This window comes from Trachypithecus francoisi, unplaced genomic scaffold (genome assembly GCF_009764315.1).
Source record: "Trachypithecus francoisi isolate TF-2019V2 unplaced genomic scaffold, Tfra_2.0 Lachesis_group13, whole genome shotgun sequence".
NCBI lineage: Eukaryota > Metazoa > Chordata > Mammalia > Primates > Cercopithecidae > Trachypithecus > Trachypithecus francoisi.
Genome location: NW_022681458.1, coordinates 26,580,815 through 26,604,003, shown reverse-complemented (window position 1 = coordinate 26,604,003; position 23,189 = coordinate 26,580,815). Strand labels below are relative to the sequence as shown.

The 23,189-nt window shown below is 38.3% G+C and overlaps 1 protein-coding gene across 3 annotated transcripts in view; it reads left to right on the top strand.

The window, feature by feature from the left end:
* VWC2L (von Willebrand factor C domain containing 2 like) overlaps positions 1 to 7,386 on the top strand; it is a 171,861-nt gene extending 164,475 nt beyond the window's left edge. For all 3 annotated transcript variants that reach the window (XR_004441588.1, XM_033230387.1, XM_033230385.1), the window contains one exon: positions 4,080 to 7,386. Coding sequence is in view for 2 of the 3 variants with exons in the window: in XM_033230385.1 (XP_033086276.1) it covers positions 4,080 to 4,228 (149 nt within the window). In the remaining variant the exon portion in view is untranslated. The remainder of the gene's footprint in view (positions 1 to 4,079) is intronic.
* The last annotated feature ends 15,803 nt before the right edge of the window (positions 7,387 to 23,189 follow it).

The window sequence follows — 23,189 nt, the reverse complement described above, 5'->3', positions numbered from 1 at the left end:
GAAATTAAGTTCACTTCCAATATATATATACTTTATATTATTTCATTCAGTTAAACAAATTTATACTTTCCTAATATTTGTCAGACACAGTAGTAGACCCGGACCATAAGAAGTAACAAACCTTCAGTTCCTGTCTTCAAGGATCTAACTACTTAAACCATATCTAACAGATAATACCTATATTTTCTCTCATTCATTCTCTCTCTCTTTCATTCATATTCTCTCTTTCATTCATATTCATTCTCTCTCTCTCTCTCTCTCTCTCTCTCTCTCTCTGGGCTCCCTCTATTGCCCAGGCTGGAGTGCACTGGCAAAACCTCAGGTCACTGCAGCCTCGACCTCCTGGGCTCAAGCAATCCTCCCCAGTCAGCCTCCCCAGTATTTGGGACAACAGGTGCATATCACCACTCCTGGCTTTCTGTTTTTGGTAGAGATAAGGTCTCACTATGTTGCCCAGGCTGGTCTCAAAACTCCTGGGCTCAAGCGATCCTCCTGCCTCAGCCTCCTAAAGTGCTGGGATTACAAGTGTAAGCCACCACATCTGGCCTACCTCCTATATTCTTAAAGATCACTAAAAGAGAAGACCACACCACATTGTTGGCAACTACTACATTCAGTTCTCAGTCCTCTGAAGAATTTACATGATGTGTAAGTGTGTTCAATTCATTGAGAATATGTCTCCATTTCCTCCTATTCTAGACTCCAGAAGGAGGAGAGAACAGTTGGTCACCATTTTTTACATAATAAGCCTTCATTCTTTGAGAGTTATTGAGTTATTCCTCCATCTTCTCTTTCTAGATTAAATAATTCCAATCCCCTTAACCTTTTCTCAGAGGTCCTATTTGCCTGCCTTCACTTTAATCATTTTCATTGTTCCCCTCTGGAGTCTCTCCAAATCTTCTGCATTAAAATACGTTGCTTTGCCATTGAATTCACTCTAAGAAACATATTCCCTTACATCTACCGAGACAAAAAGAAAGCAGTCCCCAAATACAAGGAAGACAATAGATAGAAGGATAGAGTTGCTATGTAAAGAACTCATGGTGGGCTCTCATATGCTCAAAGCAAATTTGCATTTCCTGTCACCACTATTAAGGAAGAAGGGCTAAAACCAGAACCGTTTTTAAATAATGCCAACCATTCTGCTTGACAATTATCTAAATTACTTTTAAGCAGATAAGACTATTAACAGCAAACTTGAGACTTCTGTAGTTACACCTAAGGTTCTCAGAAGGGTACTAATAAAAAATCACTGTACTACTAGAGCTAATGAGATCAAACAGGAATTTTTGATTCTGTAAAATACCTCTGGCTATCAGGCAGAGGTGAGAGCTTACCATATAATTTACAGAAGTGTCTTTGGTTAGGCCTGGCACGTGCAAAGGATCTTTTTTGCATTCTGTCAATCAATATACAGTCATTAGTATTTCTTGAGCTGAGAGTGCAGCAAATTCTAAACGACTCTGAAGAAATGATGTATAGAGGTTAGTCAAATGCACACTAACCATAGTTCGATACCAGCATATGCAGAAAGGGGTGGATATGAAAACCAGAGCTCTAGTCAAATATCCCTTCAGGATATGCATAGAGATTTGTAAGAACTCTCTTTTCACAAAGATCCCTCCCTGTCTGTCTCCTCTTATTGTGCCACTGATATTATCCAGCCTCCTGTGAGCCAGTAGCATGTCTCTACACATACACATACACACGCATGCTCACACAGTTAAGATTCTTCTGACTGTCAAATATCCAAATCTTCTCAAGAAGTTGGGAAAACTCTTACTGGAAAATATCTTGCCTGGTTCAGGGACTTCTTTTAAAACCACTATTTAGATTTTTTTTTTCCCCACCAGGAAAAGTTAAAAGTACACAAGTGAGGTAAAAAGACTTGGTTACCAGGGGATAGGTGGTAAGAGGAACCACTGCCTCCTCCAGTTTGATGCCAGGCAAACAGGTGGAAGTTCACTCTAGTATGATTTCTAAAGCTAGGTTAGCCCTGGCAAGACCCTGTTTGACCTACAACTGGTTGGGCTGAGAGAGGTCTGTCAACAAGGGCCCTAGGAGAATGAGCTACATTCTGGAGAAACCTCTCTGCCAAGTTCTCTGAAGACTCCTTCAGTTCTGGGTCTAGAACAAATTCATGGTTTGGTGTTGAATTTTCTCAGGGAGCTGTAGACCCAAAGGCAGTCCAATCTATCAAACAATGACTTAAATCCCAAGACCTATGGAATATTGTAGCCCTTAAATAATCAGCAGTAAGGATGGCCAGTGGCTTAGAATCATAGAATCAGAACAAGGCTGGGCATGGTGGCTCACGCCAGTAATTCCAGCACTTTGGGAGGCCAAGGCAGGTGGATCACCTGAGGTCAGGAATTCAAGACCAGTCTGCCCAACATGGTGAAACCTTGCCTCTACTAAAAATATAAAAAATTAGCCAGGTGTGGTGGCACATGCCTGTAGTCCCAGCTACTTGGGAGGCTGAGGCAGGAGAATTGCTTGAGTCCTGGAGGCGGAGGTTGCAGTGAGCTGAGATTGTGCCACTGCACTCCAGCCTAGGTGACAGAGTGAGACTCCGTCTCAAAAAACAACAACAACAAAAAATGAACAAGAAGCACCCTCCTGGGCGAAGGCTGACTGCTTGCTAGCTACTTGTCAGAGCTGACCCTTATTCCCTCCTGCTCTGCGTGGCTCTTTATGCTTGAGCACATGCCAAGCGTTTGTGTTACAGAGTGAAGAAAGGCATAGGCACTCCACCACCGGTAAGTGTATGCACTGTTGAGGTCTGGGAGCTCTGAGACAATAGGCAATTAAAACCATAACATATTGAATAGCTTTGTGTTGAAAAGTATATGTTGTATAATTAATTATAATTTTATAAAAGCAAGACTCCAAATATGAAGTGGAACTACACATAGCCCCAAATTTCATTTATTTGATGTTAAAGATAGTCTTGCTTATCAAGGGGGTAAGAAGGTGAAAGTAGGGCACTTATGTTGATATGCATTGCCTTATTACTTTGTAGTGGTTATGGTGAGTGGCCAGTAATGCTGGGTTAATAAATCACTGGTAGACATAACTCAATGTTCTCTCTCTTTACCCAAATGTGTACTTCAGAGACCTAATACCAAATTGCGTCAAAGAAAGAACAATTCGTACCACCCTACTATAATCCACTGCACTTTGGGAAGCAATTTTTATTCCATTTGAATTTGGGAACTATAGTAATAACTAACACTGAACACTGGTATTCCTACATTGGAAAGGTCAAAAAATGCAAGAAAATAAGGGGAAAGTAAGAGAAAGGAGGGAAAGACAGACAAGAATTTTTTAAAACCTGAAATGGGTGAATTTTTAAAACATTCATCTATAATGAGCAGGGGACATTTTAAATAAGGCTTTTGAATGTCAAAAAGTAAAATAAAATTCCTGCTGACTTTCAAAAGCCCACTATTTTGGGTCATTCTTTAAAAAAAAAAAAAGAGAGAGAGAGATAGCCAGCAGATTAAAGGAAGTCCATTTATAAAAATCAAATGAACCTCTAACAAAGCTTGTTCAGGACATGAATAAATCATCTGGTCATGAATTATTCATTGTTATCAAGAAACAAGCTGGGGATTCCAGGAACTGTGCTGGGGAGGCACTGAAACTGGGGAACGAGCGAGTTTATTGTCTGAAACCCACCACAGGAAGGGAGAGGACAGGCCACGGGTGCCACCATCTGAGGCAGACCATGTCAGCACTCCCTCGTGTTTCAGAGCATACATTGGCAGCCTTTACATCCCAGGGACAAAACAAATAGAGTTTGACCCACAGAACCTAAATTTAGAAAACAGCATGTACTCTGGAAGCAGACAATACAATTTTTTTTGAAGATTGTCTCTTTTTAAGTTCACGATATAAACGGGAAATATGAGCTGTGTGCAAAAGGTAGCAGAATTTCAAGGAGATGGCTAGAAAATTCCTTGATAAGTCAGTAGTCTGACCTACTCATTCATGGCTTTGGGGCTTGGGTTTGGATGGTGGGGAGAAAGGGAGCCTTGCAGATTTAATCCACTAATCAATGTATCTGTGTGTTCCAGGTCCAAACTGCTTTGCAGGAACTACAATAATTCCAGCTGGCATTGAAGTGAAAGTGGACGAATGTAACATCTGTCACTGTCACAACGGGGACTGGTGGAAGCCTGCTCAGTGTTCAAAACGTGAATGCCAAGGCAAGCAGACTGTGTAGGACAAACTTCCAACCAATGACAAGTTCTTAGGAAAGGATGCTATGGCTTCAACACTGCACATGTTTAACACAAAACAAAACAAACTCCTGCCAGCTACAACAGGGTCACCAGCAAAACCTTCTAGGGTTGACAAAAGTGAATATTTTACTAAGAGGAAATTTCTCTCTTTCTCTCTTGCTATATAAAATATATATAGTATATAGCTATCTAAATCGCTTTTGTATTTACCAATGCTTGATGGTGACTTGATGAACGGATTTCTGGAACAAAAAGAAAGAAATAGCCTTGCACAGGCTCCTTCCCTGGTGATGCCTCTGACCTACCAGCTCACTGTCCCCTGGTTTACTTCATTTTTACTCTTCTGTACATCGTACATGGCATTGTTCTCCTGTAGTACTTTTTTCTTTTCACTTGTAGAGTCTAAGGGGCTAGATTTGACTGCACAGTAAAGTTTTGAGTTGTGTCAAAAACGGTTTGGTGAAGGAATGTCAGGGGAAAGATCTTTCCCGAGCTGGGAGACACAAAAGCATCCAGTCAATTGCTCCCCTAGGGTGAATCATGCCCTGTAGACTAAGGAAAGGGGGGTGGGCACATAGACGGACCTATTGCTGGACAGGGTTGGGAACAAGTACTTTGTCCATTACGTGGGGGCTCACAATTCTTACAAACCACACATTTCACATGGAAAACCTTGAAACTGCCAATCAAAATCTATTATGTAAAGAACACCATGAGCTTAACTAAAGAATCCAAAGAGAGACAGATCTTTAAAATTGTAGCATTAATCATCAGACTTTTTCATGATGTGAAATTTGAGTTTGGTTTGTAACTAAACACACTCTAAACTCACTCTGTCATCGGGCAATATAAATACCAGAACCAGGGTGAGAAACCCCACTGTGAATCCAAATCCTTCTGAACATCTCTGGCTTTTGAGTTCAGATTTGGCTAAAAGTCAGTAGTACACACTGGCAGTTTTTGTAGTTCAGGACTGTATTTGCCATGTTGTAGTAACAACCACTCAGCCCTACGTCTGAAACACAGATTCAGGACACTCTTTCCACCTCAAGTGCTGATTAAAATTAAAGATTAGGGTAGAGTGAGTCTTGCACAATACAATTCCATTTGTTGAACATTTTTTAAAATGTATATATTAGATACTGAAAAATTAAAATGAACCTTTGAAGAGTCTCCAGGTTGCCCTGGTAATGCTGCTAGTATAGTAACAGAAAAAATACACAGGGTATCTGATGCCACCTCAATTCAAGTGCAAAATTAACAATTCTGAAACCACATGGCATAGTTAGTCGCTTATTCCATGCTCCTGTCCTAAAAACCCTGGCACAGATCTGATAGGGTCCTTGAAGAGACATTAAGGTTGTCTTTATTATCAATGTTCTTTCTTTTTCTGCTCCCCCAACCTGGGCTTTGCCATAGCTCCTGTGGAGTGCCATATTCTAGAGCAAGGCGTCTCAATCTTAGTAGGATTGACATTTGGGGCCAGATCATTATCTGTTGGTGGGGGCTGTCCTATGTGTTTTTAGGATGTTTAGCAGCATCTCTGGCTTCTATCCACTAGGTGCCAGTAGCAACATCCCAGCGGTGGGGGACAACCAAATGTCTCCAGACATTGCCTAATGTCCTTAAGGAGTGGGAGTGAGGGGCATAATTTCACCTGGTTGAGAACCAGTGGCCTAGAATAGTCGGTATATAGTGGTTTCTGCCAGGGAACACACTAGGCAAGCTCTAGCAGCACGTGTGGCTTTTGTGAGCTTCTGATCCCTTTGGAACATACACAGTCAGCATTCCGAAGGGCTCAGTCTTCTCCATAGAGAGTGAGGCTTCTAATGCTATAGGCCCACCCTCAGGAAACATACTTTTTCAGTCTTGTCAACTGGTTTTTCATTTAAAATTGTCAGCCTCCCCTCCGTGGAAGCATCTCCTGTCATCAAGAAAGAGTTGTCATTTCCAAAATTAATGTGCCGACGAGTTGGACCTGACATTTTTATGCACACTGTGCTTGTGTTATGATACAAATAGCCATGCCGGCACCATCCTGAGGAAGAACATCAAGCCACCTTCCCTTAGAACACCAATTTGCAGCAAGGTTGGTGCCTTTCAGTTGCCACTATGGATACATCATATAGACAGTCATGAATCATTCATGAGCAATGCTGCATGATTTATGTCTGCACTCAAAAGTAAAGGCATTCCACACTTCAGCTTGTGTCTAGACAGAGATGTATTATGGAGCTTTCTTTGCCCTGAGGTTGCCTGTAGCCAACTTCAAAAATCCACACTCTTGGAAAGAAATAATAATAATAAATGACAGGAATAAGGTTTGAAACTCAGAAAATATCATTAATAGAGCCATGCAGCATAGTACCTTATCTATTATTAAGGAGTTACTATGTCCTTTTTTAGAAAACAGAAAGAGTGCAACTGGGAAGTTGAAGTGCAGAAATTTTGCATCAAAGTATTGGCACAGTGAGAGTCACAGCAAGAATTTATTAGGATGGAATGGGCCATCCATTAAGGATCTCTCTTCAGAGAGTTTGCAGAAAGCAGGCTGTTCTGTGGTCTCTGATAACCAGCTAGAGAGAGAGATTTTTATTGTCGGTTTTGTTGTTGTTGGATTTTCTTTTTCTCAAAGTTTCACTACAAGCTGTTTCCTTTAAGATTTTGTAGCACTGACATTTTTCCCCCTTTAGGGAGAGATGAACCTATACTGTGACAATTTCTCATAAACTGATAAACATTTACAACTTCCTTCTACCCAAGTCATTGAGAAAGTCTTTCCAGACTCTGAACAAGAGAGCTCTGGTCTCATCTGTTGTTTGTTTCTTGTGAAGTCTTTGTTTGCAGCCACACTGTCACCTCTGTACTCCTATTTCTCCTCCACCTTTGGTTCTCGGCTTTAATGATAGCTATGTTAAAATAAGGGATCAACATCTTGTTTGTCAGCTGATGCCTATTAAAAACGATTCAGTTTCTAAAATCTTTGAAAAATGGTGTGCCTGAAAACTAGTGAGAAAAAAAAAAAAAAAACCTGAACACTAAACTGTAAAAAGGGGATTCTAGCAACAATATTTCATGTGTAAAAGAATATATTATTAAAAAATTATTTTGTTAAATATAAAGTGTGTTAACCAGCAAACATTGTTTGTGGTATATTTTCCTTCCCACATTTCTCCCTTCTCCCTACCTTCATTATTTAATGACTACTTCTTGGTTACTTCTATCATCTAGAAAGTACATGTGTCATTAGAGCTGTATTCAATTAGAATGAAGCATTAGCCTTTGCATTTGCCTGCACACATTTTCATTTTTCATAATGCAAGGCATTGCTGACTTGGGGATCCGAGAGGAGGCTCAAATAAGCCAGCAGTGAGAGGGTAAGCGATAGTAAAATTCTTTTCCTGACCCCAGATCCATATACTATGCTAATGATAATCTATAATTATTGAGTGCTGGCTCTGAGCCAGGCCCAGTGCTAAGCTCTGGGCCCACAGGATTGTATTCAATCCATACAGCACACCTATGAGAGAGGAACTCTTGTCATCTCTGCTTTGTTCTTGAGAAAACCAGAATATAAACGGCTAAATGCTTTGCCCAAAGTCACAGGCCAGTAAGTAGCAAAGCAGGAAATTTTATTATAAAAGTTTTCAAACATATATAAAAATAAAGAAAATAATATAAAGAACCTCCATTTACCCAATGCCCAAATTCAACTGTGATCAAGATTTTGTGAATATTTTTAACAATCCAACAAATGTTTATTAAATAACCAATGCTACTACCTACAGTTCATTTAACACTTATATGCCAGAGACTATGACTTGAAATTTACTTGTATCATCACACTTCTCATGCAACCCCTTTAAAGAGGTAATGTTTTTCCTAAATTACAAATCAAGAATTCAATAAGCTTGCATATAAAAGTGAGATCATGCAGTATTTTTCATTCTGGTGTGACTTATTTCACTTAACATAATGCCCTCCATATAATACTTCATTTTTTCTTTATCCCCCTTAAGTCTGTTTTTTTTTTTTTTGTTTTTTTTTGTTTTTGAGACAGGGTCTCACTCAGTCACACAGGCTGGAGTGCAGCAGTGCAACTACAACTCACTGCAGCCTTGACCTCCCTGGCTCAGATAACCCTCCCACTTCAGCCTCTCAAGTAGCTAGGACTACAGACGTATCAGGCCTGGTTAATTTTTTTGTAGAGATAGGGTTTTGCATGTTGCCCAGGCTGATCTCAAGGGCTCAATAAATCTGCTTGCTGTGGCCTCCCAATGTGCCGGGATACAAGTGTGAGCTACTGTGCCCAACCCTTCTTTTTTTAAGCAAATATCAAGCATCATATGATTTTATCCCTACAATTTGCAGTAATCATCTAAGAAAAGTGACATTTTCTTACAAGACCATACTGTTACACATTATTTTATTAAACCTAACAAAATTAATTCTTAGTATCACTTAATATTTAATCTCTGTTAAAACTTCTTAGGTTTTCTAAAATATGAGAAAGAGATGTTTGCATGATTCAAACAGTCCATAACTTTGGATGTGGTTGTTTTGCCTCCTAAGTTCAGCTATGAATTCTGACAGTCCTTAGTTTATTGTTCTTCGAGGGTGTGTTTCTTAAAGCTCCATGTTAAACTTCTTTCTGGACTGAGCAGGGAAACAGCAGGGCAAGAGGCTTTCTACCAATTGACCTCCAAGGGTCAAAGAGCCCCGGAGCAAGAATTGTTGCTGATGACCAGAACACAGAAGACAGTGGCTTTGATATGTATGTAAGTTTTCCTTAGGGACTAAGAATAAATTGTTATTTTTCTTCTCCTTGAGACAAACAAATTGCTTAATGCAGAGCAAAACTGAGCAACATTTTATGAATTGCCATCATCTTCTGCATTGTTGGAGGAAGAAAAACAAGGGCAACCACTAAGAAAACATCAGCATGGCATCCCCACACACAAGAATACACACCCCAGCTCCACTACCATTTTCTTAAAACAAGATTAGACTTTCTTTCATGTCAAACTAGAGAGAAATTCTCTACTCTGTATGTCCATTGTACAGGACTGCTTACAGTTCAATTCAGATTCAAGTCTCATGGAGAGGATACCTCAAAGTCTAGAGGAGAAAGCTATGAACTGAGACAGAGTCCTCGGTTTGTTACTTTAGGTTTTATGTTGGGAATATTACTCTTTTAAAGAAATGTATTTTTATGATTTTGAAAGACAAAATGCTATCTCTGAGCCAGCAATCTCACCTATACCTTATCAAATACATAAGGGATTTATACCTTAAATTGGGGTGACACCATTATCAGTGAGCCTCAAACTGTACTGTCTAGTATGAATACTTGATTCTCCCTAGTCAACCTTGTACACCCAGAAGGCATATTGTTCTTTTGATGAAACGAAACAGCTAGTACCATACTATCTTTCATAAGTTAAGAGTTAAACAGATTGAGTTGAATGAATTTCTTTCACTTAATTTTAGAAACTCCAAATTTGCTTTACATTCCAAGTATTTTCAGTTGTGGTAATGACATAATGGCTTTCTTTCTTAATTCTTTAAAATCTTGAACTCCTGTTCTTTGAAGCCCAAACTCCAATTTCAATAATCCGAGTACTCACATTACAACCTGGTTTTTGAGTAGAGATACTTTCAAAAAACTACATTTCTAGAATAAAGTTTTAGTTTTAAAACCTCCTAAATAATTATGTGAGGTAGGCAGGGTTGGAGAAGAATTTGGATATCAAGTTCAGAGACCATTTATTGAGCCCCTTCTGAGTGTCAGACACTGTACTGGTTACTTCACACAAGACAGTAATTTGCATTCATTAGTCAACCATCCTCACAACCACCGTGAAATTATGGACTGGTAATCCCATTTTGCAGACTTCAACACTGAAGTTCACAGAGGTTTTTTGGTTTTCTCAGGCTTCCATGATTAGAAAAAGGCAGAACCAGCTTTTATATCAGAGGGTTGTAAGTATTAAACAGAATACTACCCATAAAGTAGCTTAGAATAGGGCCTAGCACAAGAAGCTATCATTATTAAGATTTATATTATCAGAAAGGAGATCTCACGGATAAGGTGATATTGGATTTGGATCTTATCAGATACAAGTTGGGCAGGTATTTAAGAGAATATTATAGAGCAACAAAAAATGAATAGAATATAGGGTATTTGGAGAGTAAGCAGCAGTCAGGTGTGCTTAGTGTGTAAGGCTAGAGATGGGGGCATACAGAGGGAGATTGGGTCTGGGAAGGAAGCTCAATTGTTAAGACCTGGAAGATTATACCAAGAAACTCCAACTTGGTTTTTGTTGATACTATTGATTAATCAACATCAAATAACAGGGTGACATGGCCATATTTGTATTTTAAAAACAAATCTGATAAGAGTGAATGATGCTTTGGGGCCTAGGGAGAGAGAGGTGGAGACACCGAGGGAAGTTGTCACAAAAGTCCAGGACGAAGAATGAGGGTCTGTTCTGGGAGTGGCAAGACTCAAACAGACCGTAAAAGGACATTATGGAGGATCAACCAAAAGAATTAAAACAGTCACATTTTCTAGCCCAGGTGATTAAGACATTTATGCCAATAAAGCCGCCACCAAAAATATGCAACTTATGCTTTACCTAGGGGTGACTCATGATATTTTAGGACAATATGCTGAAGATGCTGGCAATATATCAGATATTCAGAGTCAACCTCAGATGAAGTAGTCTTCGGGACAGCCCACCCTCTTACTATTTACCAACACTACTTGTATCTTGGTTTGAGTAAAATCAATTTTAATAGCCAAAGTTTACCACTGGTCATATTTTTTTCAAGGTATTTTTGAAATGGAGGTCAAATGTGGAATAGCGAGAATAACCAAATTCTTTCACTGGTATGTGGCAAATATTAACCTCACATGATAGTGAAACAATTTATCTGCACATTGTGACACAACTGCTTATAAGTTTCCAGCACCTCTTTCCTCATTTGCCCCTTCAAAATACAAAATGTTGGTTTCTCATATTGTTGCTCACCAGAATTCCGGAAAAGCAAAAAAATACGTATTTAGTTGTTCACTGTGACCTTCTGTTTCTCGTTTTTTTTCCCCAGAATATATAGAGTTAAATGACAACTGAGGTCCTGGGAAAGCCTTTCAACTTGAGATTTTTAAGGTTGTTCACCCTTCTCCCGTTATATATTTCTTTGCCTTTGTTTTTTTTTTTTTGGTTGCATTCCCTTTTTAATTAATCACAACATTGGGTCAGCCAGACCCATTAACTGCATTTCTCATTTAGACCTTTCAGAGATGCAGTTGCAGATGCAATTTAATTTGTTGACCCATGATCGATAGCAATTAATAGCATCTCTTTAATCTTGTTGAAAGGTCTGTCTCTGGCTTCCAGTAGTCACCATCTCAAGGGAAAGGTATCCACACAGGCAGGTTATTTAGCTTCCAGACAACAGTTCTCCTCAACCACCTGCTTCTCTGGTGACTTAGTGTTTGTTTCATAAGTCACCATATTCTACGGTATTTTCGATTATTGCACAAAAGTTCATCCAGGTTCTGTTATGAGATAGCTCTGCTGCAAGCTCATCATGCACATGTTATGAACCAGGAACGCATAAAAAAACTATAAAGCACTTAAATCAGAAAAAAATAGATTCAAGGTTTTAAAGTTAATAAAATACTTAAGTTTCTGACACTTCTTCATGTTGTGTTGTAGCTAACCCAATTCCTACAATCAAATCGTTTTCTCTTATCTGTCATATTAATAAAAAGATTTACTCAATAACTTTCCATCTAGGAAACTAGACTGTAGTTGAACTTAATTTTTTTTCCTGTGCTCAAGAGGCTTATGGTCTGATGGGGCACACAACAAGGCACGTCCACAATAACAGAGAGGGAGGCAAATGCTGTGTGTTAGATATGAACAGGTACGCTGGGAGCCTGTGAGATGGCTTTCTAGGAAATGGGATTTTTTTATGAGTTTTAAAAGAGAAATAGATCAGGGTAAAAATGAATAAAGTGATCAATGCCCTTTGGCAGTTTATAAGGTGGAGTTTCTGCTGATAAAGCTCAGATCATGTAACTGCTCTATTTTGCTAATGATAAAATCCATTCAAATCAGTAAATATATGCCTCATAAAACAGGGGGCTTTGAGAAAATTCCAAGAAAAGCAAAGATGGGTCACCTTTATATTGTGAAGAAATCATGCATCTTGATGACAACCCTTCTTTTCTGCAGTCAGTTCACTGATTAGTGGAACCCCCTCCCCTCTATCCATTTCAGGTACCCACTACACTGCATTTCATCAGAAATTATCTTTGTATCTCTGTAAGAATTTGAGTAACGCCATCTGTCAATAGTAGTTGCTCTGTTGGCCTAATCTATTGAAAGCCTACTTGGTACCAGGCTCAACTGTAGAACTGAAGGCTGTTCCACTGGTAAAGCATCAGTAAACAAGAGATATATTTTTGAGCAAGAATCCCTTTCCAAGTTTATGGAAATAGCTATATGAGGATGACCATGTGCTCTGGCAACTCACAAGCCCAGTCTTGAAACCAGTTGTCAAGAAGTTTCCTGTGTTACAATTTTACAAACAGATAGTAAAAGGATACTACAAAATATCTTGTGGATAAATTGAGGTTATGGGCTATAAAAAATATGACATAATTTGTAAATTATAAGTATAAAAATGTCTGAGGTACTTGTGTGTACATTTGTATCTGTGTAAATAGTGTAGGTCTATATATCTATAGAAATGTAAAAAGATATGAACGTTATGGCAGACTGATGGCTGTGTCATTAAGATCAAATATTCACTATGCTTCCATCTGCCTAGTATACTCTTCTCTTTTGTACCTAAAAATTGCAGGCCTGTTTAGCCTAGAGTAAATTTACCCCATCTTTGCCTTGCTCGAGGCACTTTATTAGTTCTGCTTCTTCATACATTTAATTTCCCATCCCTAATCATTTGTGGCTCATGTGGTTCATCGATTTCAGAGGGAGGCTGAATATGAGGGAAGGAAAGTTGCAGAGCGGAATGAAAATCAAACTGCCATGAAACCTAAAATCATTGCAGTGGCAATGAAATAGATGTATTAAAAGAAAATATTTCTTATTAAATGTTCAAATATTAACATAAGCATATAGTTGGGATTTTTGCTTTTGTTCGGGTTTTTTTTTTTTTTTTTTTGCAATTAGACAGTTATTTCTGCATAAGAGGGCTTAGCTTCCATTTACCTGCTATGTTTATTATCTGATGTGGCCTTGTAAGGCACTACTTCTATAAGATAAAGCAAATAACTTCCCTGGGTATCCAGGTCTGCACACTTAACCTGCACTTGGAGGGTAATATTATCCAAGCCACTCTGTTTATGTAAGGCACACTCGTATCCTACTGACTGGGCTGCTTTCAGTTTCCCCAGAAAACCTAACAAAGTTCCAGGAGGTTCTCAACCATCAGTTGCCTGTTTCTCAGCCTGAAAAGCATCCTGCTCTCAGGAATGTTAACTTTAATTGCCTGAGTTTGCTTTAGATATCCACCTGCACCTTCTGGTTCATGAGTTATTGAGCACTATGCAAAGAACACTTTGGATATACATAGTATAAAAGGTACCACCCATAAATAGGAACAGAGTCAGTGTCCTATTTCTCCTCCCATTCCTCCAGTACAGTGACTTACAGCAGCAGCCAGGCCACTGGCTACCAAGACTCCAGAGTCAGGAGCCTGTAATAGCTTCGGTAGAATATCACAACTGGGTCTTTACTTTTTAAAAAACCTTCTTGGAATCAACTGTCCTCCAATGAGCAGGGAGGTCAGGCTCACAGCAGCAAACCTGTAAAATGATGCATCTGAAAAAGCATAAAGTAACTTAAAAATGGGGGAGGTGCACAGAATTATATTTCGCAACATCAATGGAGCATGCAATGATACATTTCCTTTCTTTGCACTTGCAGAAGTAAAACCGGAACATATATCTGTAATCACATATTCCATCCCATTGATTTTCACTTGCAGAAAATGGAAGGCTAGTCATCAAACTCATATGCCTATTGAAATGATGTCAACTCAGAAAAATACTCTTTGTTTACTGTATAATCTATATTTCAGTACATAAAAATCCACAGCATGTAGGCTGGGTATACAGCACTATACTATTTTCTTTAGTTGTCTTCTGGAGAAATAAGAGTATATTGGAAATGCATTATGTTTACACTGAAATACAACTAGAAATATTTTTTCTAACCTTCTCAGGTTCACAATGAAATATAGATTTTTAAAATTGGTTAATTTGAACAATTGCATACTCAGCATCACCAGAACTGAGGTTGAACTGAATAATCTGGCCCAAAGTAATTTAAGACCTGATTTATGTGTAAACTGGATCATTGTAAAGGTCCACTTCTTAATGGCTCTGTAGATATCATGAGAATAATGTGTTTAAGGCCAAATGCTTTCCTTCTTTATATAAAGGATTTATTCTAAGTGAACATCTTTTCATTTTATTGTCGCAAGAACATTTAATATGAGATCTACCCTCTTAAACAATTATGTGTATAATACAGTATTGTTGATTATAGGTACAATGATGTACAACAAATCCAAGAACTTGATCATCTTGCTTAACTGAAACTTTACGTCTGTTAATTAACAACTCCTCATTTCTCCCTCACCACACCACCCAACCTCAGAAACCATTCCGCTGTTTGACTATGAATTTGACTATTTTAGATACCTTACAGTATTTGAATATTACAGTATTTGTCTTTGTGTGACTGGCTAATTTCACCTAGCATAATGTCCTCAACTTTCATTCATGCTCTCATGTTGTAGAATTTCCTTCCTTCTTAATGGCCAAATAATAGTCTATTATATGTATACAACACCTTTCCTTTATCTACTCATCTGTCAATGAACATTTAGGTTGCTTCTAACTTTTAGCTATTCTGAATGGGGTTGTAATGAACATGGGAATATATGGACATCTTTAACTTTTTACTTAGACTATACAGAAAAGTGTACATACTCTATTTATAACATAAGGTGTATAGGGTATATCACTAGCACCTCAGAAGTTCCCATGTACTATTTCCCAGGTAGTACCCTTACTGCCACCCTTACTCCCACCAAGAATGGCTGAACTTCCAGGAGCATAACTCACTTATGCCTGGTATGAAACTATGTAAATAGAATCATGCAGTGTGTATTTTTTGAACTTAGCATCTTCCATGCAACATTTTGTTTGTGAGATTTGCCCATATTTCTCTTTAGGAAAAAAAATTTGATTTCATTGACAGAGCTATACCCCGTTATTTCCCAGGTGAGGTATAATTAGTATTTTACAAACTAAAATCTCACCCCAAGATCAGAGAATATGAAGAAATGGGGAGAAATCTCTGAACTTACACTTTCTTCTTCCAGAAATTTAGTAACACATTAATTTAGGAGTTTCCCAGACTCCTCCATTGGAAGCTGCTTCTAGGCAGGAGGTAAAGTTAAGCAGATGTGGGACCAGGTTTCTATTTTTGAAGAGGGCTTTGCCCTTCCTTGTATTATTTCATCACTTCTAGCTGAATTTGTTAATTATCATTTTCTCCTTTTACTCTTCAGTAAAGTCTTTCATTGGCCTAGAAAAAAAGCAAGACTCCCTGACAGGCAAGTTCAGAAAAATCAGACCTGAAATAGAGAGGGGAAAAAGCCTCATGGCAACCAGGGTGGGGTCATTGGAGACGACAGGGACTCCGGAAGCATTTCCTGAGAACAGCTCCTCCTAGTGGGAATTGTGCACCCTAATCTCATCCTGAGTCACCTTGACCTTTCCCACCACCCACTCCTTCTCCTGGCCATCTCTTTTCTCAGCTCCCACCTTAGGGGGCAGCAGACTCACACCTGGACTGGGTCAGGTCTCTCATGGTGTTCTCCCATAGCCTTCTGGACTTCTCTTTTTAAAAACTCATCATTCCATAAGTAACTTTTTATGAAATAAAAGAGCTGTCCCTTCCGCCCCACTTTCAGTTGATGAGGCACTTAGTGTGCCTGGCACATAGATGTTCAACTAATATTTATTGAATGAGTGAATAAAGGAAAAAATTAAAATACTGTAGGCATCCTCAAGACACAAAATTATTTTTACTTCTGAACGTTTTCACTTGTTTTCTCCTTGGTGTTCTTATTTTAGGAGGGATATGTAAATTTCTCTAAATAAATGAATCTTTAGTGTCAAATAAATCCACTTTTTCCAAACAAAATTTCTCATTTCCAAGAATATATGTATTACAGTTTTCTTAAATTAGAAGTCCAACTGCTCAGCATTTTGACCACCAAATGAATAGAAGGTCAGTAAAGCAAACACACTTGATCAGAAAGAGGCACATTATTCCCTCTCGGGCAAATGGATCAATGTAGACTGTCAAACTGACATTTTTATAAAGACTTGCAATGTGCGTATTTCTTCTCACATCTAGTAGATCCACTTAGAGGGAATCATTTGGCAGAGAGAGGAGATAATGAAGATGTTGTATGTTTTTACATTTGCGTGTTTTTATCTGAACCTACCCTTTTCTTCAGGAAAACTAGACTTGTTGGCTTCATTTTTACTTCTGAGATTCTTAGAACATAAGGAAATTTATGAAAATGATCAAGAGAACATGTTAACGCCAAGTGTTTGGGCTTTCTTCTCCGATTATGCAGATGGCCATCTGATGGGACCACTCTTTGCAATTGCAGATGACCAACATGACCAAATGATGGTCTGATCTGGCAGTTATATTAAGGTCAAATAAAATTTCATTCAGAGATTTTTTGGCAGTCGGAGTATTTCAAAACTGGAATGGGCTTTAGAGTGTATGAGTTACTTAATATGATGGAAATTAATTATCAGCAGTCTAAAAATAAAGGTATTTACGTTCCTACTACTTCAAACTTATAGTACATGCTTTTATGTGCAAAAGTAAAAATTCTATAATCTTGGAAGTGCAACCAGCTCCCAGAAACTTGTAGCCATTATCACTTTGGTGTCTTTTCTTCAGGTCCTTTTTTTTTTTTTTTTTTTAACACTGCTTGCTCTTAAAATCTTTCATCCTGTAAGTGATCCACAGTATATCCCAATTAAGAATTCTTTCAAGTTTTTTCCCATAGTCTACCCAATTATCCAAAACTCTCAGCCAAAGGAAAGGAAATCTTATGTAAAACTATTGAATGTGTTATTTTAGTCCAAAGGTAACTTAACAAGCATTCCTAATCATTTGCCACATGGAAGGCACTGGGATTGATGTTGAGGGTACAAAGATGAATACAAAAGTCTTTTTATCAAAAACCTGATAATCCAATGGAGAGACACAAAGTATCAATAAACTTTCAACAGATGGAGGTTTGCATACGATGGGATGGAGCATAAAAGAATGTTAGTTCAAATTAGGTTTCAGAGAGGGCTTTCTGGAGAAAAAAAGATATACAGCTGAGCTTGAAGAGATGAACAAGCACTAACCAGATGCAGAGAGATCCAGCTGAGGGGCCACCAATAAAGACATGCAGCATAAATCAACATCTCATGTGTGGGGATTCAGATGCACAACCACGGTACTGACAGACTGAGAGATGGCCCTAGGGAGAGGGGTGTAGATCAAGCCAGTAAGGACCCTGGGAGCACTGTTAAGAAATTACACTTATGGGCTGGGCACAGTGGCTCACACCTGTAATCCCAGCACTTTGGGAGGCTAAGGCGGGCAGATCACGAGGTCAAGAGATCAAGGCCATGCTGGTCAACACGATGAAACCCTGTCTCTACTAAAAATACAAAAATTATCCAGGCTTGGTGGCGCTTGCCTGTAGTCCCAGCTACTCGGGAGGCTGAGACAGGAGAATCGCTTGAACCTGGGAGGCAGAGATGGCAGGGAGGCAGAGATGGCAGTGAGCCAAGATCGTGCCGCTGCACTGCAGCCTGGTGACAGACCAAGTCACCATCTCAAAAAGAAAAAAGAAAGTACATTCTCATCTCTAAGTTATCAGGAAACCACTAAGTGTTTTTGAAAGAAGGAGCAGCATAGCCCAATGTGCACCTTGGAGAGAGGATTCTGGCTCTAGCTACACCATAAAATGTACCTGAGGCAAGTGATACTAAATGTAAGCAAGACTAGATGGTAGCTGTGCTCAAAACAAGAGATAGTAAGAGCTGCCACTAGATAGGTTTTCACAGGGACAAAACAAAATGGACCTTTTATGCTAAATTTAAGCAATGAAATTTTGAGGACTTGGAAGCTGAATAAAGGAATTAAAGGGAAGAAGCAGTGTAACTTGAGTGAGCTGTGAAATAGAAGGAAGAATAGATTTGGATTTGTGTGAATATGATGAGTTGAGCTTTAGACATTGAGTGACAGCAAGATAGCTAAGTATCTCTCTCCAATAGTCCATTGAATATTTCAGTTTGAAGTTCAAGGCCAAGTTCAAGATAGGAATGCAAGTGAAGGAGTTTTAAGAACATAGATGACAGAAACATAAGCAGGTAAGATTACGTAAGAACAGACTATAGACCTGGGATAATACCAAAACACACAGGAACAAGCCAAATGAAGACATGCTGTGACCAGGATCAGATTATACATCGTGTATAGCCATACATTCTTCTATATTCTCTTCATGCTAAGAATCTTACTTAGTGTTTCCAATGGTGAAAATAGTGTTCATTAAGTCTTGTCCACCTATATTTAGAGAAGAAAAGTCAAAGGCTAATGACAGATTAATGATGAGCAACATTTAAGTAACCTAAGTGAAAACTGATTATCTCAGAAAGATTCAACAGAATGCTTTAGCATTACATATCAATGTAGATAAATACATATATTGCTGGATAAAGGGTATGTGAGTAATTTATTCTTACACAAATAAGTCTTACCTATACACACTGAAATGTTCATTTTTCAGTCCATTAGGTTCAATTTAATGCATATAGAACATGCCTAGAATCAACAGGACTTTGAGAAGGTTTCATTTTTAATTTCACTCAGATGAAAAATTCTGTATGCTGCTTGATAGTTGCAGCATTTAAGCAGCATCAGCAACAGGCCCCTCAGGAAGCATGAGGCCAAGGTTAAAGTGCTTCTAAGTCAAGACGCTCAGATACCCAAAGAACCAATTTTCGTTGTATTGCATGTCTTCTGGTATTTTATTGGCATGCCCAGAATCTGAGAGTGGAAGGGGTGCACTGGGACTAATTTCAGTTGCAGATATATAACTCCTGGCATTACATCTTCCCTAACTTTCACAAAATTCAAGGTCACTGCTTTGGCTTATTAGTCTTTAGCTAATTTTGTATTATGCGCTGGAAACAAAAGTAGAAATGCTGTCTCTCCTAAAATATAGAAATCAGTGTAATGCGAGATGTAGGCTCCCGTTTCTGCTGAATTTACAAGTACTTTGTAAAGAAGAAACAGCTTAAATGACTTTCATTCATGACTAAAGTAGTCATTGTGTATAAAGATGATACCCCTGATCCTCCTGGCCAAGTGGCATTCCCTTAGATTGATTCTTTATTGTAAATATAGATTTGCATATCTCCACCAGTGGCCGTATCACCATTCATAGCCCTACCTGCAAAATGGCAGATTCGGAGTAGAACCAGAGTTGGGATAACTGTGAATGCAGTTTATGAGAGCTCACCCTGGCAGCAGATCAAACACAATCCAGAAAAGGTACTCAGGGGAAAGACTTCTCCGATACTATTTTACCAGCCCACGTGCTTCACACCGGTCCTTCATGGACCCGTCATCTCTGGTGATCCCTGCATTAGTCAGACTCAATAGCTTGCTGAACAACACTTTATACCCAATCATATACTCGTATAGCATTTTGCAATTTCAACATATTTTCACATATGCCATTTAATTTCATATTCTATAAACTCACTATAGTAACAAAGAGCTGTTATCATTGTTTATCTTATTAGGGGAACTGAAGCTCCAAAAGGTTACATAGCTAGCCCAGAATGACGTAACACATGGTGGAACTTGTCTAGAAGCTAAGCACCTCCCAGCTTCTAGAGTAGCATTATCTTCACTCTACCCCAGGCATCCTGTCAAAAACAAAAAGATTACTGAGGTCTCACTCAGGCTAGAAATAGGGCCTAATGTCATGTAAAAAAACATTTTCCTGTAAAACAAACTTTGTCTTTGATATCCCTACCTTTTTCCCAGAGCCCTATTTCTGCTCCCATCTTTCTACCTTCCAGACCTGGATTTAGCATCCTCAGAAAGCCTCAGCACACTGAGAAGAGTCATTCCCATCTCTTCCTACTGGTACTCTGCAGACTCAAATATGATCTCCTCTCTGAATATTTTCCTTTTTCTCCTGGAATCACTTATTGTTTCCTCCTATAAGCTATCAGAGGATAGCTTTTTTTACACACATTTTAACAGCACTTATTACATTATGTTTTAATATTTCATCCTATCCATTTTTCCCCAGGAGTTTGAGCTCCTTAAAGACAAGTAGCCAATTTTCATCCCTGTATTAACCGTAGTACCTAGAAGAATCTCTGGCACATAAAAGATGTTCAATAAATGTTGGGTAAGTGGACCTGAAAACATTTTGCCAAGTGTTGATGATAATGGGCCTGCTCCCTTCACAACAACAGATGCTTATAAATGTTAAGATATGCCATCAGGAAAAGGGAAATACTTGGCACAAAGTAATGAATTTCTCAGGATGAAATATCACAATGAATATAATTTGGGAATGTAAGGACAGTGCAATCTTATTGTTTCTCAAACTGTATCACATAGGCAAATTTCAAGATGAATTCAAATTACTTTAAGTCAAATATATATAGTGGACATTTGGCATTCATCAGCAATACTTCCAGAGTCCTCTATATATCCTTAAATTTGCTATTCCAGAACATTTTGCATGGATCTTGATTTTCTCCAAAATCACATTCTATTGAAGGTCACCTGTTTCCTTTTCCTTCTCAACCCATGTTTTGCCGCTAAATTTTTATAAACCCGTCTCTTATTTTATACACATACAAAAATTGTAGTTGTAAGCACTTACTGATGTACAATAAGGACTGCTTGATTAAGAAGAACCACAGTCATATTGAGATGCACATGCTGGGAGCAGTAAAATTTCAGAGCCCTCTGGAGGTCACTTGGGAAAATTCAAAACCGCAAGTGTCAAATCTGCGAATGCAAAGAGTCTAATGGATACTAAGTGCTTATTATATGCAAGACATTGTGGTGAGTGCTGCAGAGAATTCAATATGCATAATTGTCTCTGTTCTAAACATTTTACTAATTAATCCAGTGCCTCTATCTCTGTCGTATCACCATTTTTGTTGACATTTTTATTTAATAGAACTTTCTATAGAAATAGCCTAAAGGTCTCCAGTCAAGATGGTGCCTTGAATTAATGCTGCAACCTACTCTCTCTCTCTCTCTCACACACACACACACACAAAATACTAATAGATTGGATACTTTTAAAAATTTTAACATGAATATTTTTCAATACATAAACATGTACAAGAGCTAGTAATACAACATAATAGACACAGAGGTGAGAGAAGGTTACTGCCACTGGATCAACCAGATTCCAGAATTGTTCATAGTATATATACAATATACACACACATACACATATATACATACGTATCTACACACATGCATATATTTTAATGGAGAACCTGTGCCAATCCCCAAGACATTGGCTTATATGAAACTATACTTGGCAGCAGGAGGGGAACTACAGAGAGCATAAACAGCCAGGCAAGCAAGATCCCAGCCAAGCTCAAAGGCTTATGATTGGGTCGGTACTTTTTTCATTATCACTATGGGACACAAATGCAGAGGCATCAATATGAAGCCTGGTTCCAAATAGGAGAGTCTACGGACTATAGACAGGAAAGAATAAGTACAGAGAATTTGAGAAGGAATTGTCCAACTGAAATTTTAAGCATATGAAAAACAGAAAAGCTAAGGAAAGTAAATTCAATCAGGAAATGCTAAAATGACTGTAAAGAAGAAATGTTTTATATCATCAAAGAAGTTAGTAACATCTGTAAAATAAGAACTAAAACTAAAATTATAAAACCAAACATGTCAGATATGAATCAAGAACAGGCTAAGAAAACAGAGCCAATTAGAATTCTTGGAAATCAAAAATTAGCTATTAAAAAGTTCAGTATGTTTTAAAAGTTATTCCCTCGATATAGCCAAAGTAATAATTTGAAGATAGATATGAAAATATTCACCTGGAATAAAACAAGAAATAAATATGAAAATAAAAAGATATAATAATGATGACATTAAACTGCTTTAGAAAATACATAAAATGAAAATTGGAATCAAATATCAAACTTCTAAACCAGGAGAAAAAAAATTGAGAAAAAAGATCAATCCAAGTTGTAACAGGGGAGTAGAGTAAGAGAAAACATGGTAATAGAAAGAAAAATGTTTTAATTAACCAGTAATAGCAACAAATATAAATGGATTAAAATTACCTAATAAAAGATTAAATAAGATGTTTTTCAATTCAGCATGTTATGAGAAAAACACCTAAAATGAAATACTGAAAATTCAAATAAAGGGATTAGAAAAGATAGACCAAGTCAAACCCTTTTTTTTTTTTTTTTTTGAGACCAAGTCTTCCTCTATTGCCCAGGCTGGAGTGCAGTGGCATGATCTCAGCTCACTACAACCTCCACCTCCCAGGTTCAAGTGATTCTCCTGCCTCAGCCTCCTGAGTAGCTGGGATTACAGGTGTGCACCACCACACCCCGCTAATTTTTGTATTTTTAGTAGAGATGGGGTTTCATCATATTGGCCAGGCTGGACTCGAACTCCTGACCTCAGGTGATCTGCCCGCCTTGGCCTCCCAAACTGCTGGAATTACAGGCGTGAGCCACCACTGCCAGCCCTAAAAATTATTTTTATAATACTAGGAAGT